General features: G+C 41.3%; 1 protein-coding gene across 1 annotated transcript in view; it reads right to left on the bottom strand.

Moving 5' to 3' along the window:
• The window catches only part of GRAMD4 (GRAM domain containing 4), a 75,894-nt gene that overhangs the window by 46,904 nt on the left and 13,222 nt on the right, over positions 1 to 15,768 (bottom strand). The window contains exon 2 of the mRNA XM_066182934.1: positions 4,915 to 5,125. Coding sequence (XP_066039031.1) covers positions 4,915 to 5,125 — 211 coding nt within the window. The remainder of the gene's footprint in view (positions 1 to 4,914; positions 5,126 to 15,768) is intronic.

The raw sequence follows: 15,768 nt of genomic DNA, 5'->3' as shown, positions 1-15,768 counted from the left end.
CAGAGGGGTTAAAGGAACATTTCTGATGATGACAGACTGCCTGCAACCTATTAGCAGAGTCCAAGCCACATCCAGCTCCAGATCTAAAACCCACATCTCCCCACAAAAGCATTTTTCAAGCCATCTGCACTTCGGGCTTTTCACAAGAGCACATCCCAGCCCGAGACTCCTCTGCCCTCCCTCTCCAAAACCCCTTCATCCTGCGACCCCTGGGATTTTGTTCTGTGTGTTCCCACTGCCACTGTACAGCCACAGAAAGCATCCAAGTCACTTCCCAACTAACAGATGCGGATCTGTGCTCTCCATCTGCAGCGCAGCACAGCACATCTTCAGTATCACACAGAAACACAACTGCCCAACTCTATGCTTCTAATTTTCTTCCACAACATCATATGTATGTGGATGATTTTTCTCTAGGAATATCTAACAAAATGGTGGTTTGATTTCCAAGTTTATCATTAACTTGGAAAGGAGCAGTTCTCAAACATGAAGGATAGGGAGCAGTGAGGACACAACATTCCAACCCCAGGGGGGTTGCCAGAGGCAAAACCATCCACTCAAGTCACTCCTCAGAGCCCATGAAGTGGCTGGGACTCAACACATGGTAAAGGTAGTTTAAAAGAGAAAAATTTAACTTGCGTTCATTTGAGGGAAGAAGAGGAGGGGGGGAAGTCTTCAGCAATACAACAAACTACACAGCTCGTCTCACAAAGTTCTAGCCTCCTGAGTTTTTCATCTGACACTTCATGCACATTTTCTTACTTCAAATTATTAAAGGGCTCCCCATGAATGCTGCAATTACCCTCTGAAAGAAAAGGAAACACTCAACAACACTGCTTAAAAATGAAAGCATCTGCATGAATAGTTAATCCTTACTAGCTATTCTTGGAAGCATACCCATAACTGGCACACTCCTAAAACACATCTATATTCTACATAAATTTTAAAAAATCTAGTGCTAGCCAGGTTTAGAGACTTTAACTTCTTCACTGTAATCTTTGCATCATGCTTTATACCTTCCAGTCACTGTAAATGAGATGACCAATAGAACAGCATTTAAGGTTTTAATTGACATGTGTCAGGAAAAACCAAGCTGCAAAAGCAATTAAAGTAATGTTTTCTGTACCACAATAACTCAGATTTAATCCTAGCACACTGGCAGGGAACTTGCACAAGTAGATTAGGCTGCTTTCAGTACAATATGCCAGACACAAGAGAGTTTTACTAGTAATTCTCACTGCCAGGTTAGCGCCAGCCCCTACAGTTAAAACAGAGTTTGCTCTTTCTCCACTCTGAAGGGGATGTGATCTGTCTGCACCACGTTCATTCACCTACCTGCATGTAGAACTGGATCCTGTCTCCCCTTCTGTACAAATCAGAAGGGTAGCACTGAATAAAACGGACTTCAATTACTGAGCAAACAACATTATCTCAATTTCTAATGTCACAACAAATCAAATGCTAATTGATTTGGAATGGACCAGGTTACTCCCTCTACTGTTGTGCAACTGTGGTGTTTTTACAAAACAATGCAGAAATAGCAGTGCTGCATGCAGTGTCTAATGTCCTTGCCTTTAAAAAAAACCCGAAAAAGACCAACCAAACAAACAGCTATGGTAAAGGGAGAAAAAAGGAAGAAATGTTGGAAGCCATTCAGGAACTGAAAGAGATATTTAGCAGAGAGTTAAATTTGTTTAACTAGCACTGCTGTCTTGGCAATGATCTGATCACAGTGCCCGAACACCCACAGGGACCTAAGAAAGTATCTCCTATTCAAGGCATATCTGGTAGCTGGGGCACTTAAATGAGAGGGGGAAACCCACACAAGCAAGCAGCCAGCCTGTAAGTTAAATCAAAACTAGTTCAAATTAAGACACCTTTTGAACAAACAACTCTAAGAAACTACTGAGAATTCAAAAGAAAATATAAATCCTTCCATCTCCAGAGTCCTCTGACCAGGAGCTAGCTGTCTGCTTTACCTGAACACACGTCAGGAACGTTTATTATTGAACTATATAGGTAAAGCTCAGTTTAAAGATAAATACTAAATGACCTCATCTGGCCATCCTTTCTGTCTTTTTACATGTACGACTTCAGTAAGGGATGTGAAGCGTTGGGACTGAGTGCCACTGCACAATCTGTGGCCTGGGACTGAGCATTCCCTTCATTTGCTGGAGTGCAACTGAGGATGATGCTCTCCCTGGCAGATGGTCAAGGCTCTGCAATCACAAGCTTTTATGACAAGGCTTTTTACTCTGCAACCTCCATTTGTATCAGGTTATTGCACACGCCTGTCAAGTTCAGATACATACCTAAAGAAGAGGCACATTTTTAAGTGCACTGTAAACCCGTGAGGCACATAAGGGTCCTTCATTCATATGACTGCACTGTGCTGTTCCAATAGACAGAGATCTTTCCTTAATGCCTCCATAATGATTAATACACCAGGCAGGGGGAGGGAAGTAGAGAGGGGTAGAGATGAAGTCCTTTGTCGAGGGAATGGCTGACAGTGAAGATGCAGATAAGGGGACTAGGACTCTAATTTTGTGCGCTATGTTCAGTTCCAAGCCACCAATCTTGCTCTTTCAAGACCATGAGTCCTGTACCCAGATTTCAATAGAAACAATGAAGGAACAGAAGTGGAAGCACAGTACAGCTCACATCTATCTGAAAAGACATGGAGCTTAAGTTCCATTTACACAGAAGACTTGCATTGGTTTTTGTGTGCTTTCAACACCTTCCCAAAGGTTTTAAACAGGAAGAAACCAGTAAGATTTGGTCTTCCTATGATCAGTGTAATACAAGAGTAATGCTAAGTTGCTAACAGAGCCTATAAAAGAAAAACACCCTGTACATGCAATTTAAGTGAGGCGTTTTAGACACTGAATTAAAACCAATTCAGGCACAACTCGACTATATAATCTCAGTAAGAAAGACAATTCAGAATTGCACTGTTCACACAACCTCAGACACCACTACTTTAATATTGATTTAAATATTTAAGCATTACTTTCTTTACTCTTGGCACCTCTGCAGCACATGGGATTATTTCTTCTCCCTCCATTTTACAGATGGGCAGCAGCGCTTAGTATGCAGATGCCTGTGAGGGCCAACTGTTAATCCCTCAAAATACCCATCTGAAATTTATCCCTCACACATCAGACCTTTTTCCTCACACCAGCCTGCTTATTTTGCTCATATCTGTAACACAGCTGCTACTCTTAAGCTGTTCCAGCATCACACTGGGTTTGGAGCCCCCAAACATCAAGAGTGGGGCAAGAAAAGTTTGATGCCATTTCTCCTTTCCTCTCTCTCCTTCTCCCTGATTTTAAAGAACTGCCCTCAACTGTATCCCAAGGACTTAGACCACAACACCCTAGTGCAGTATGTAATCAGCCAGAAAGTAAAGTGTTTCTCCAAGTTCCCTTTTCAGCACACAGAACTCAACGTTTTGAGAAAACAGAGACCACTGCTGCAGACGTGTAGCTGTTAAGGCTTTATAACTATTCAAAACTACAAGTTTACCTTGCTGTGCCCTCAGCTACCCTCCATACCACCCAGGGGCTGCTTTTGCCCTGAAGACATACAGAAAATAGTACCTGGAGTTTAAAACAGATCTTTCTGCAGCCTCTAGCTCTGCCACAAAATACAAAAGGCATCTAATATGTACCCACACAAAACATAAAGCCTTAAGTTTAATGAAACTAAGCCAGTATTTACCTACACAAAAACCTCACAAAATACCACGCTGGAAGGGCAGCAGCACAGATCAGCCCCAGTATACACAATACTTACATCTTAACAAATGACAGATGTCTTCAGCAGAATGAGAGCAAAGGAATAGCTTTTGACAGACCTCCTTGTCTGAGAAGCTTGAGGATTTACATATAACAGACATTTTGTGACCAAAACATGCTCTGTCATTACCACCTGTTTGTTCCATGATCATAGGAAAAACATTCTGGCAAAGAAGCTCTCTATAAGCAGGACGGTAGTACCATGAAGGCTCACTTAAATTTAAAAAAGCTAATAGCTACAGAACTGGATACAAGCTGCCAACCACAAAGGAGATGCATAAGCACATACAGTTTAAGATCTTTTCATTTACACCTTGCTGTGAGCAAGCCCCACGCTTCTAGACATGAGCCTTCAGACAACAGTCTGATCACATTTTGGGGATAAAACTGCACAGAAAGTTTTCATCGGGTGATATAAATTCTGAATTCCAAGTCACTTCTACAATACAATTATACAGACAAATCTAAATTAATACTGTACCACTCCAAGCTCATGGATCCACAGCAACTTTTTAACAGTTCAAGAAGGATTTTATTTCATTTTTTTAACCAATATTTAACTTTTCCCGAAGCACTGTCTTGGAAAAAGGTAGGTCTGCTTCAGTGCTTCTGCTTACAAGCACCAAAATGTTTTAACACTGCCTTCACAGGTTTAAACCAGCTCTAATTGCATGGAAGCACCACTGAATACAACACTACAGTGCAGAAGGAGATGCTGTGACCCTCTGACACTAATGAAGCACCCAGAAGTCTTATCCTTAAAGTCCTGAACAGTGTCATTTGAGCAAATCTAACATCCTCAGACAGAAAAGTTATCTTTTCTTTTTCACATGTTCATTAGTAATTCAACAAAACAAACAAAAAGCGCATTCAGAAGCATATCCAAAGTTAACAAACCTGTCAACCCACAGTATCTAAAATTAGAGCTCTAATATTGAGAGATTAATTGATCTTTCCACAAAATATAGGCCTATTACTGGAAAGTTACTTCCTAGCCCACAAATCTTCAAGTGTTACAACCATGATATAAGGATAAAGAATCAGTAATTTCTGTTATTTTTCTGTCCAAAAACCATAAAACATAATATGATGAATGATACCTGAATTGAGTACTTACAGGGTCTCTCAACTCTTCATTGTCTCGAGCTGACGTTCGAGGTATCTTCACTGGGATTTCATCTCCACATTCAGTGTCTGAAGCATTTGGAGACTCTGCTAAATCAAGGAACTCATCTCTCTTGTGACCTCTGAACCTTATTTTGTCCAACTTCTTTAGCATGTTCAGCACTGCACTTTTCTGCTTTACCTTAACATGACGGTTGGAGTCTCTGCAAGATCAAGAAATCAAGAGTATTTTAGAAAGCCTGCAGTAAATCTAAATACACACGTTCTTATCACTAACTACTCCCAACCATCTTTCAAGTGCCTTCCTACCACTGGAGGAAAAGCACGCTTAGCTTTTTAACAGGCATTTTTTCCACACTGTAACAGATGCATGGTTTGGTTGGCAGTAGTTGATCATTTACCTTCATCCCAGACTACCATGGCCTCTCTCTCCTGGCAGTTTTTAAAGAAAGCCAGAATAGGCAGAAAGTAACAACCTGCTCTCCAAAGAAAGATTAGGAAGTCAGTTCCTAATAGGTTACTTGAAACAAAAAAAAGTTTAGCTGACAAGTCAACATTCTTCAATTTGTGTTGCTTCTAATCAAAGACAGGAAAATCCACCAAGCTTCACAACCAACTTTTAAACTCCCAGACAAACTAGAGCAAAAGAGTATGGATGCTATCGCATCTCACCATGACCTCAGGCTAACAAAACAGAAAGTACCAAGGGTTTACTGAAAAAAGTCAAAGACAGATCCATGCAGAAGGTTTCACGAAAAATCAAGACATCTGAAGCAGACCATAAATCATATTCAAACACACTGCCAAAATCCTTAAAATTACCACAACTGACAATTTTGCATACCCCTGAAATTATACTAGGAGGAGCATTTTGCTTTTTAAAAGACAACAGAAGAAAGCTTAATTTATGTGCATAAACTCATTGTAATGACAGCTTTTCAGGATACTGCACTGTATAATTTCTCATTTAAACCAGACTTGTCAAACTGGTCCCATTCAATGAATCACACTGCACCAAAGGTCCTAAGCTCCATCTTTAAAAAAAAAGCCAAACCCAACAGTTAGTTCCTCGATCACTACAACAACAGTTAGTTCCTTGTCATTCCAGCAAGCTCCTGCCCTGTCAGTTTATAACAAAGCAGACACAATTATATCAGCACACAGAAATTTATCTGGAGGATGATGCCATGCTCTAGCAAATGGATTTTTAAAAATTTATTTTGAAGTATTTGTTCCTGGTACTACCCTTGTCCTCAGTGTTCAGCACTACCATCCTCTTTGTTAGAAGTCATGCTTAGCTTCATGGCACATCATCCCAGACACTGGAGTGAGAGGAAAGAGCAAAGGGAAATTCAGACACATGTCACTTCAGGAGTAAAAAGAAAGCAAAATAGGAAAACTTTTTGCTACCACAGCCTTTGCACCTAAGGCAATTCCCCCTTCCCAGGTCAAACCTCTTTTCAACAGAGCTCTTCACCTTTCCTTATGGATTCTCCACTTACCCTAACACTTTGGCAGTGACTATTAACACCAAGTTCAAACCAAATCATTCCCTTCAAACAGGCCTTAATTTGCACCTCTTCCAAGGTTTTATTAGCACCTTTCAAATAAACACAGATGTTTTAAACTAATACAAACCCCTTGCAGTACAGCTGGCAAAAAAAAAACAAACACAAAATTCTTCCTTTATCAGAGATGCTTGAAGTTGCAACCCTGTATTTAATCTATCACTTAAAGAGAAACACTTGTGGTAACTCACACCAAGGTTATTTTCTAAGAACAGCTTTTCTTTGAAGTTCTTTAACTTGTCAGAGCTATGCTTAAAATAGAAACACTTCTTGCTCGTTCATTGACTATTTGATGAAGAAACTTGTCAGCTATCACATCCAGAAATATCTCTAGGCCCTACTATTAATAGCTACTAGGGAACAAATGGTATGAGGGAAGTTAAACCTCCGATAAGCACCAGCACAATTGTATCGCTCTCGATCCCATCACAATGATCTCCATCCATGTTCAACCAGATTTACATACCATGGAAGAGACCTTCAGCAAAGCAGCTGTAAACCAAATCCTGTCTGTTCACCATCCCCACTGCTAATGACACAGCAATACAGGGCAATAATAAAGCATATTAGTGTTATTCCTTTTCTGGAGTGGTTGGCAGCCATCAGCCCACAACGATGGAGGACAAGCATGCAGCCCGTGCCTTCTCTATCCCTCTTAGAGATGGAGCAGTTACTGCAGATGAGCATTGCTGTCCTGGACAGAAACAAGAGACCTTAACATTTTCCTGCTAAAACCACATTTATCCATTGCTGCTCAACGGCCAGGGCTAGATCTGCACGTCTTTTACAGCCTGGTATATCCAGCACTTCCACAGAAGGTTCAAGATCAGAACTCAGCTTTCTTTCCCCTTAGCATAAATTCACATTCACTTACCACACCTAAGAAATAAGAAGCATCAAAAACATCTCGAGACAAAGCAATCTCTAACCCTTACCATCAAGCTTTGAATGAAGACTGAAAAAGCCACAAGGACAGTGAAAAGGCCAACTGGCATGACTGCCAGGAATGGGCATCATTTTGGGAAATTGAGCTCCATTCTCATCCTAGGATGGTTCATGCATTTCAGCCTTAGGTCACAGAATAACCTGGCCAACAGATTACCTATGAACCCATTTACACTGTTTTTTACTGACAAAACTGATGACTGACCCCTATGTATGTTACCACCTAGCCTTTTAAAAATGCAACCATTTCTTTAAATCACTCCACTGAATGAAGTCAGCATACATTCTGATTTGACAGATATGTCACGAGGGTTAATATTTTTAAAGGATTATTCAGTAGGTTAACCATTAAAAGAGGACATAGTAAAGAACCACATTCCAAGGCATTTCTAAAATGCTTGAAGTACAAGAAGCTGGTTTATAAAAATATCTTCTCAGTTAAAATTAAAAAATAATAAGATCATTTTGTCTAAAAATTGTTTTGCATATACCAGGTTCCCAAATTACTTACAGTTACATTACATTAACCTAAGCAGAAATGTAAGCTTGCCAACAAGCTCCTATGAAAACTCATTATCTGGCCTCCAGCCAAATGCTGGATCTAAGACAGGCTTTTTATGTCAGCAGCCTGTTCCTGCAACCAGCAACTTTTTTTATGTACCTTTTTTTATGGTGACATTTCAGCAGGAAAAAAGATTCTTGGAGATTCTGTATTCCAACTGACTTGAGTCAAATTTAGATAAACTTGAGGAAGCTCTTGTAAAATGAAAGACCAGAATCTGATCTAGAATTAGATTTATTGTAAAATGCAATAACTAAATAACTAAATATCAAAACACTTGTTTCACCATCATAGCTATTCAACCCTCACCTTCTCCCTGGTGAGATATCTATCTATCCTGGACCCATCCTACCCAAACACTCATTCTGAGCTCAGCTGGTTCAGCTGTGATTTTCAGGCTGTTTCTAGTAACTCCCCATACCAACTACATCAAAACCACCATGCAGCTCTGCACATGAGGAGCTCAGAGTGCAAAGGCAGACCCACATCTCACTCTGCTTTCAAACTAACCATTAACAAATACTATAACACTCTAATAAAAATACAAGTATTTTAACTCCATGCATTTTAAACACTGCCATTTCCCAACACTGTCATACATGTGGCAATAATAAAGTGAAAAAGGTCTGTGTTGTCCAAGCTTAAAAAATCTTCTAGCTAAAATAATCTTTAAAAGATTTTCTTTTTAATTGCCATTAATATCTACCAGCCAACGCAAATCGTCCAAGCCTGAAGTTTTATTCCTTTTACAGAGGGCCAGGGAAGAGATGCCTTTATTTTGACCCAATACGTAAACCCTTCAAACAACTGAGAGATCTTTATTTTAAATGAATATATCAAGACCCAACAACCAAAACCAACACACATTCACATTCCAAATCTATACTATAAACAGGAAAATCAAGTTTTCCCAAACTTTCACATAAAGAAAAAGGAGATCTACAAGAAATTTTTCAGCCTACATTTATAGAGAGGTTTCAGTAAGCAGACAACCAGCTTCCAGGGAACATTGAAAGTCACCCCTGCCATCTGGAGGGATTTGTTTATGACACATGTTCCTATGGACAACCCTCCCACCCCTATGTGCACTGCTACCCCATTTCTACTCCTGCACAAACGTGGAAGAGCTTGGGATGCAGAGGGAACTCAGGGACACACAGTACCCAAACTACCACTGCTGTCTGAAACTTGCCTTTACTCACCACACAGTCTCCTACAAGTAGTTTACAGGTTTTGGTTTTCTGTTGTTGCATTTAGTTTTTACACGAGTACAGGCTGTGGCCTGGTAGACCTGGCAGGGATTCAACAGCTAAATCTTCATGTGCACTTTTCAGAGAAAGGGCTCTGCTTCGCAGCAGAGGGTTCAGTCAGTTTTCCTTAGCTGTTAACAAAACACAAACCTGCTACACAAAAGTCAAACAGCATTGCCTCAGCAAGTGTTAGTCTGGAGCCAGAGGGAAAACAAACAAAGAAACCACTTAAAATATCATGGATGGATTTCATCCCAGGTCAAAAAGGCCCTACACACTACAGTAACCTTCGAAGCACCCATGTTCATTTTGCTAGAAAAAATTCCTTTTGCTTTTCAGAAAGCTGAAGATGACCTGCAAATCTAGTATACCCCTAGTTCTCGTCTTTACATTCCATCTCCTTCTTATTCTCCTTTCATTCTCAAAATACATTTCTGCAGAAGTTCAATGTAAGAGCCCTGGTATTCAAGAAATGCCAGGCTGTGTGTGGATGAACAAATACAGACATTGTTGTCAATGCCAGTTTTCCTGGTGTTAGCATTTTGGTCTTATCCTGAGGAAGGGATGTGCAAACTGAGGGAGTGGAAAGTACCAGGATTGTGTTTGGTATTCATTACTTCTACACTGAAATGCTCCTGAAAAATATCCTGAGAGTTGACAGGAGAGCAGTAACACAAGACAAACTGAATCCATACACATACACTGAAAATTAAGCTTGGTCTTGTCTTTTCTAGACATGTCTAACTAAAACTGGAAGTTACAGTGGGTATATCCAAGCCTAATACAGATTCAGAGTCCTCTGTATAATGTTCTGTGCAAAAAGTTCACTCTTGCTACATGATTTTTTCCCCCCAGTTTCTCATTTTAATGAATGGAATCTCATTTCAAGTCACTTTCTGAACATTTTGTACTTATTAATATTTAAGAAACTAACCAGACAAAGATTAACTAGAGAGCATCTAGTCTGTTCAGTTTTTCACAGAATCACCAAATGGGTCAGGGTGGAAGGGGCCACAGTGGGTCATCTGGTCCAACCTCTCCACTCAAGCAGGGTCATCCTAGAGCACAGGATAAAAGAAAAGGATACTTTTCTTCCCCCTGTGCACAGACTTCTCCCAAACTACTCTCCAGAAGGCTCACATCTGTGAAGAAAGTCAAACTTTACTCACAGCACCTCTTTGTGATCAACAGGGAGTGGTTTTGCAAAGGTGAACTTGGCACCTTTCAAGAAGACTTTATATTAAGCTCGACCTAATAAAGACATTTAGCACACAAAAGGGGCACAACTCACAGTCAGTGCAGCCCTTTCATGAACAGCCCCAACATGAGATTGAGCTCATCCAGGACAATACAACAGTTCAGTTTCTCAGTATAGAATGATGTCATCGCTTGTCATTGGAAAACAAGACTGCAATACTTTGGGCCAAACATTCAGTTGGATTGGCCAAGAGCAGCTTACAAATGCTCTCTGAAAATTACAAGCATTGTGCAAGTGCCCTCAACTTCTGACATCAACAAACATGCCAACTCATCACAACAGGTTCATCCTGAAATAATATTCATGGCCTCAGTGTCATAGTCTGGTCAAGTCTTCTTGCAATTACATCACCCTTGGCTTCAGGGTCATGACATACCCAGAACAAACTCTTTTCTGGTTTTGAGTAACATCGACTAAAAGCTCCTTTCAGGGTCAGGAGTTCTTAAAACTCTAGGAATGGACTAGACTATACAGGGACAGACTAGGAGGATGAACTCTGGTGGGTTGTTTTTTTCATGATAGATTAAGTTATCAGGCTGCCTTTGAACAAACATCATGCTCAGTAACTCAGGATTATTTTGCATTTAAGTTTAAAGAGAGACGAACAAAAAAAATCCCATCAGAATCACTTCCACTGTGTTACAGACTCCCAGCAGAACACTCAGTTAACACAGTTTGGAAACCAACGGGAAGCTGTGCTTTGGTGTTGCAGACTTAACCAGATCCATCTATTAATTAAGCATCAAACAAATTGTCTACTGACTGGGAAGAGGAGGGGAGATAGAGAAAAGTGGAAAGCTGTGTAACATGTTCTGTGGTTCAATATGGGGACTGGAGACGGAAGTTCAACATACAGACCTCGACTGCCACTGGTGAGGTTGTCACAGCAACCATAATGCAGCTTCATGAATATGCATTACGCTAAAATCTATCTCTTTTTCCCCAAAAGAGAGTAACGTGTCATTCAGCTCACATTAAGCTCCCTGGGAGACAAATCAGGACTGCACAGCAAAAGTGACTTGCCTTCAAAACCTTCAGCTTGGCTGCTGCAAAACAAAAGGGTTGGGAGAAGAGAGAAAACACTGAACACGGTGGCTTGGGGCTGTAGGGCTCTCTTCTGTACCTTCCTCAGACCGTACTTCACACATATTTGGCAAAAATGTTAAGGCAGACATTCCCAAAATGAGCTGCTCAGCTCCTGCAGAGTTGCAGACCTTAATCCCTCAAGCACCTGGGGCCCAGCCCTTCAGACAGCCAGAGGCAGCAGCACCAGTGACCCTCCACAGAAGGATGGAGAAAGGGGAGCTGCGGTTCACTGTCCAAGACAGCTGAAACTGGGGGCCTTGACTTGACCACCACTGGAAAATTGTGGGTGGACTGGTTCACAAAAAAAAAAAGCCAAACCACACACATGCACCTATCCAGGTCGCACCCCATTGTGTCAAGAAACAAAAGGCAGTAATTGTTTCCACTGAGTATCTGTGGGAGTTTTACTTGGTCCTTAACTCCTCACTTACCTTAACACCCGTTCCGCTATCATAGAGCCATCATGTACAGTTCTGTCATCCTGAAACCTCTGTCTCTCATTGTGAAACCTAAAATTAGCAAGCTTTGTTACATTAATTTGTCTGTAAATTGAGAATTTTAACTCCTGAACAGGGAGATAAAACTCATTTTTTCTCAGGACACCTGTGTGGGAGAAAATAAAAGTGAGACACTGATTATGCCACCAGTAGAGCTGCACGAAAAACCTTGCATGAAGATTTTGCCTGCAGAGAGGATCCCCAGCAGCATGCATGGAGTGGAGGAGCCACCAGTTCAAGCCATGGCAGATATCCTGTGAAAGGGTTAGCATGACTTGATAAAGGCTATTGCTGACATAAACTTCTCCATTCCTGGTGACCCACTGAGTCCCCCTTTCTCGTCTGCTGCGTTCCCATCCCAAACCCAGAGGAGCCCAGCCAAGCCTGAAGGCCACTAGATCACAGGCTGACACCAAAGGGAGCAACCCCGTTCATTTCTGCCACAGCCTTTATGTCACTTCATCACTCATGCAGTTTATCAGTTCATTGCCGAGCAACTAATTTTTGTGTTTGTTTTCTGGCAAGGTCAGTCTAATCAGAGCAGACAGGGATGCAGGCTCAGTCGGGGAAGCACGGATTATTAGAGGTTTTGCTACTCCCAGACGGAAAATGTTTGTGGTGGGCAGAGGGAGAAAGCATCCTTTTACAGCAGCCACCTGCACTTAAATGGGGTTAAACTGCAAAGCTTCACCCTAAAGACAGTGTTTATGAAGCTGCCACAAGGCACATTTCAGAAATTGGACGCCAGAGCTTCAGTCCCTGCTCTGAAGGACAGGGAAGAGTGTGTCACAGCTTGGCATTGACAAAAGGCTTTTTTCTGCTTCCTTGCTCTGAATTCTGTCTATTAGTCAGGGTAGAGCTGAGGGTGAAGACAGGAAGATGAGCATCACCAGCTTAGCAAGAGCCTCTGAGTACAAGAAGGTTCAGGCAGCTCAGAACTGGATGGACTTCCAACAGGTAAGAAGCTGGGGCTTCGACAAGTGCTGCTCTAAGCAAGCACAACTTCTGCCCACAAAAACAGAGACATGGGGGGGTGACAAATGGGGGAGAAGGACAGGACCCAACTAACACAGGGTAAGATAAAGCTGTCACTGCATTTATCTCCTCTTCCACTGCTCAAATGGAAACTGTGAGAAGTCTAACTCCACACAACACTCAGAATAATGCTGGTCTTTCACAATCTACTTTAAAATAAATATTTAAAGTCAGAAGTACATATACTGGCAGGAGCATCTTATGCAGACTAATAAGTTTATTAAGAAGGTAATCACTGACTGCTTAGAAAAAGTGTGAGCCCTGCCAGTCCTGAAGAATTTTGGTTCTATCCCTTCAAGTTAAAAAAGGACAAATTATTGAGACCTCTTTGATGCCAAGTTTTTCATCATCTCAACTACATGCTCGTCATCTTCGAAGGAATAACTACAGATAAATCAGAGAATGAAGGTACCGCTAAGAAAAAAAGTCACTAGAAATGAGCTGCAATCCAAGCTTAAAAAAAGGTTCTTTGAGAACAGCCTTCCAAGATCTACACAGACTGGCTTGGTCCTAGCAGGTGTTTCTTTGAGAGAACTCTTAGAAGCAAGGACCTCATCAGCTCAGAGAGTCCGATCACAGTTCGCTCAGCAACCCATGAAAACAGAGCAAAGGTACATAGCATGGTCTAGTTTTGAAGAATGTCTATGCATTCCATTTTGTTTGTTGTGTCTATAAACAAAGATGTACCCACGTGAAGCAGGACACAGCTCACAGCTAAGGACTGCAGCCTGACTGATCTCCACTGCGCACACCCAACGAGCACAGCTGAGAGCGCAAGCCAGGGCTGCAGAGAAGCCTGCCCCAGCCCTCACCAACCTCTGCACCTCACACATGGAAGCAACACCTCCCCTGAGCCACAGTGCCACACCTCCCGTGCATTACAGTTTCACATACGGCAAGGCCATACAAAAGGAATTAATTACTCAAGCCAACAGGCAAAAGACTAGACCTACAACGGCTGTGTTAAACATGCAGTCACAAAATGAATCCCCCTATCCCTCTGACACTAAGAAACCACAGGGCCAGGCCCATACTTCCAAATTCACACACCTATCAGGGTACCTCACTGGGAACAAGACTATGGGCCAGAGTACAGCAAGGTGTTCTATTTTGAGGGTCTTCCCTCAATTTAGGGAGACAATCCAGCAGAAGCCAACACTAGAACTTTGTGAGTATCCAGTTAACATGAAACCATCTGGATGCAAGTGATCATTGAAAGATTTCCAAGATGCAGTAATTTTGTGTACAAGACTTTGTAACTTGTTCCTCCAAGTTTTAGGTATCCTACTGCTGATCTGGGAATTCATTAACCTTCTGAAATGTGAATGTTGAAAAAACATCAACTGTTTCAGTTATGCTGACTACAAAAATCAAAAGACAGACAAGGCTGAGGAAAAGAACTCAGCATTTTACCAAACACCAACAGCTCTACAACTGCCACGTAGTTATAAAAATAATGTTTAATGCATTAAAGATTTTTAATTTCTCCCCTTGTGGTTAAATGCAACATTGCTGTCCCATGAAGAACTACAAAGACATAGCTAGCATGTGCCGATTACAACCACCAAAATTCAGAATCTTTTATTTCCTTCCTATATACTGGCCCTGAGCTTACAAAGAATGTGTATAATCCCCAAAACACAGACATTTCCTTGCAAGAAGCAGAGCTGCTGCTCATTCTATTCCTTGTTCCTCTCTCCCAACAAAAACCTGAAAATGCTTTTGAAGTTGGTGCGACAAAAAGTTAAAACACGGCATGGATTACACAAGAATGCAGTGTTATAATTACTCATCATGTAAACCTCTAAATTCTAAACATATTGTATAAAAACTTGCACAAATAATGTGTAAAAGGACAGGCACAACACACAAAGATGGGATTTATCAGACTAAGTTAAATGAAGGAGTAACACTGAAAGATCAAGTCTTTTACAGTAAGTCTGGCTTCAGGCATCAGCTTAATTTCTGGCACTGTCTGTACTACACAGCCACTTGTAAAAGCCATGTAAACTACTCTTTGAATCTTACCACAGAGTAAAAAAGTCAAGGTCAAGTTCCCACCAGACAGACAGCAGCTCTGTTAGAAAGCAGCACTCTGGAAAAGAGCCTCCTTCATTCCACCTACACAGCTTGTCAAAAGATGAGAGATATTTTACTCCACGTAGAAGAGTTAGGAAATAGCAGAGGAAGTTGTGACACAGGAAAGTACCTAACTTGGTCTCTAGTTATCACAGACCCCTCCTGCATGGCTTCTGACTGTAACCCTTTATCTAAGTCCAACCGCACTGCTGTTATATCTGCTGTAAAAAGAAAGAAATCACCATACCTGAGACACAGTTTTGATATCTGAACTGCAATTACTTGTTTAAATAATTAACCTAGGAAAATGGCAGGCTCCAGATTGAAAGGCCCTGCTGCTCAAGGTAATCTTCCTTGCAGGAGCAAACCTCTATTCTCTCACATCATTCTGTATCATTCCCACAGTAGCCAGAGTATCTACTCTTTGTCCCCATGCTTACAATAGAAACCCTAAATTTTTAAAAAAACAGAACCCAAACCGAACTCCCAGCTAGAATAGCCACACCAGGGAGCAGAAAATACAGTCCTGGGAGAAACTAGATCCCTAAGGAACAGAACCACAATTC

Source organism: Chamaea fasciata, unplaced genomic scaffold (assembly GCF_029207755.1).
Source record: "Chamaea fasciata isolate MVZ Bird 193981 ecotype frontalis unplaced genomic scaffold, bChaFas1.0.hap1 SCAF_5, whole genome shotgun sequence".
NCBI lineage: Eukaryota > Metazoa > Chordata > Aves > Passeriformes > Sylviidae > Chamaea > Chamaea fasciata.
This window is presented reverse-complemented; position numbering and strand designations above follow the sequence as displayed.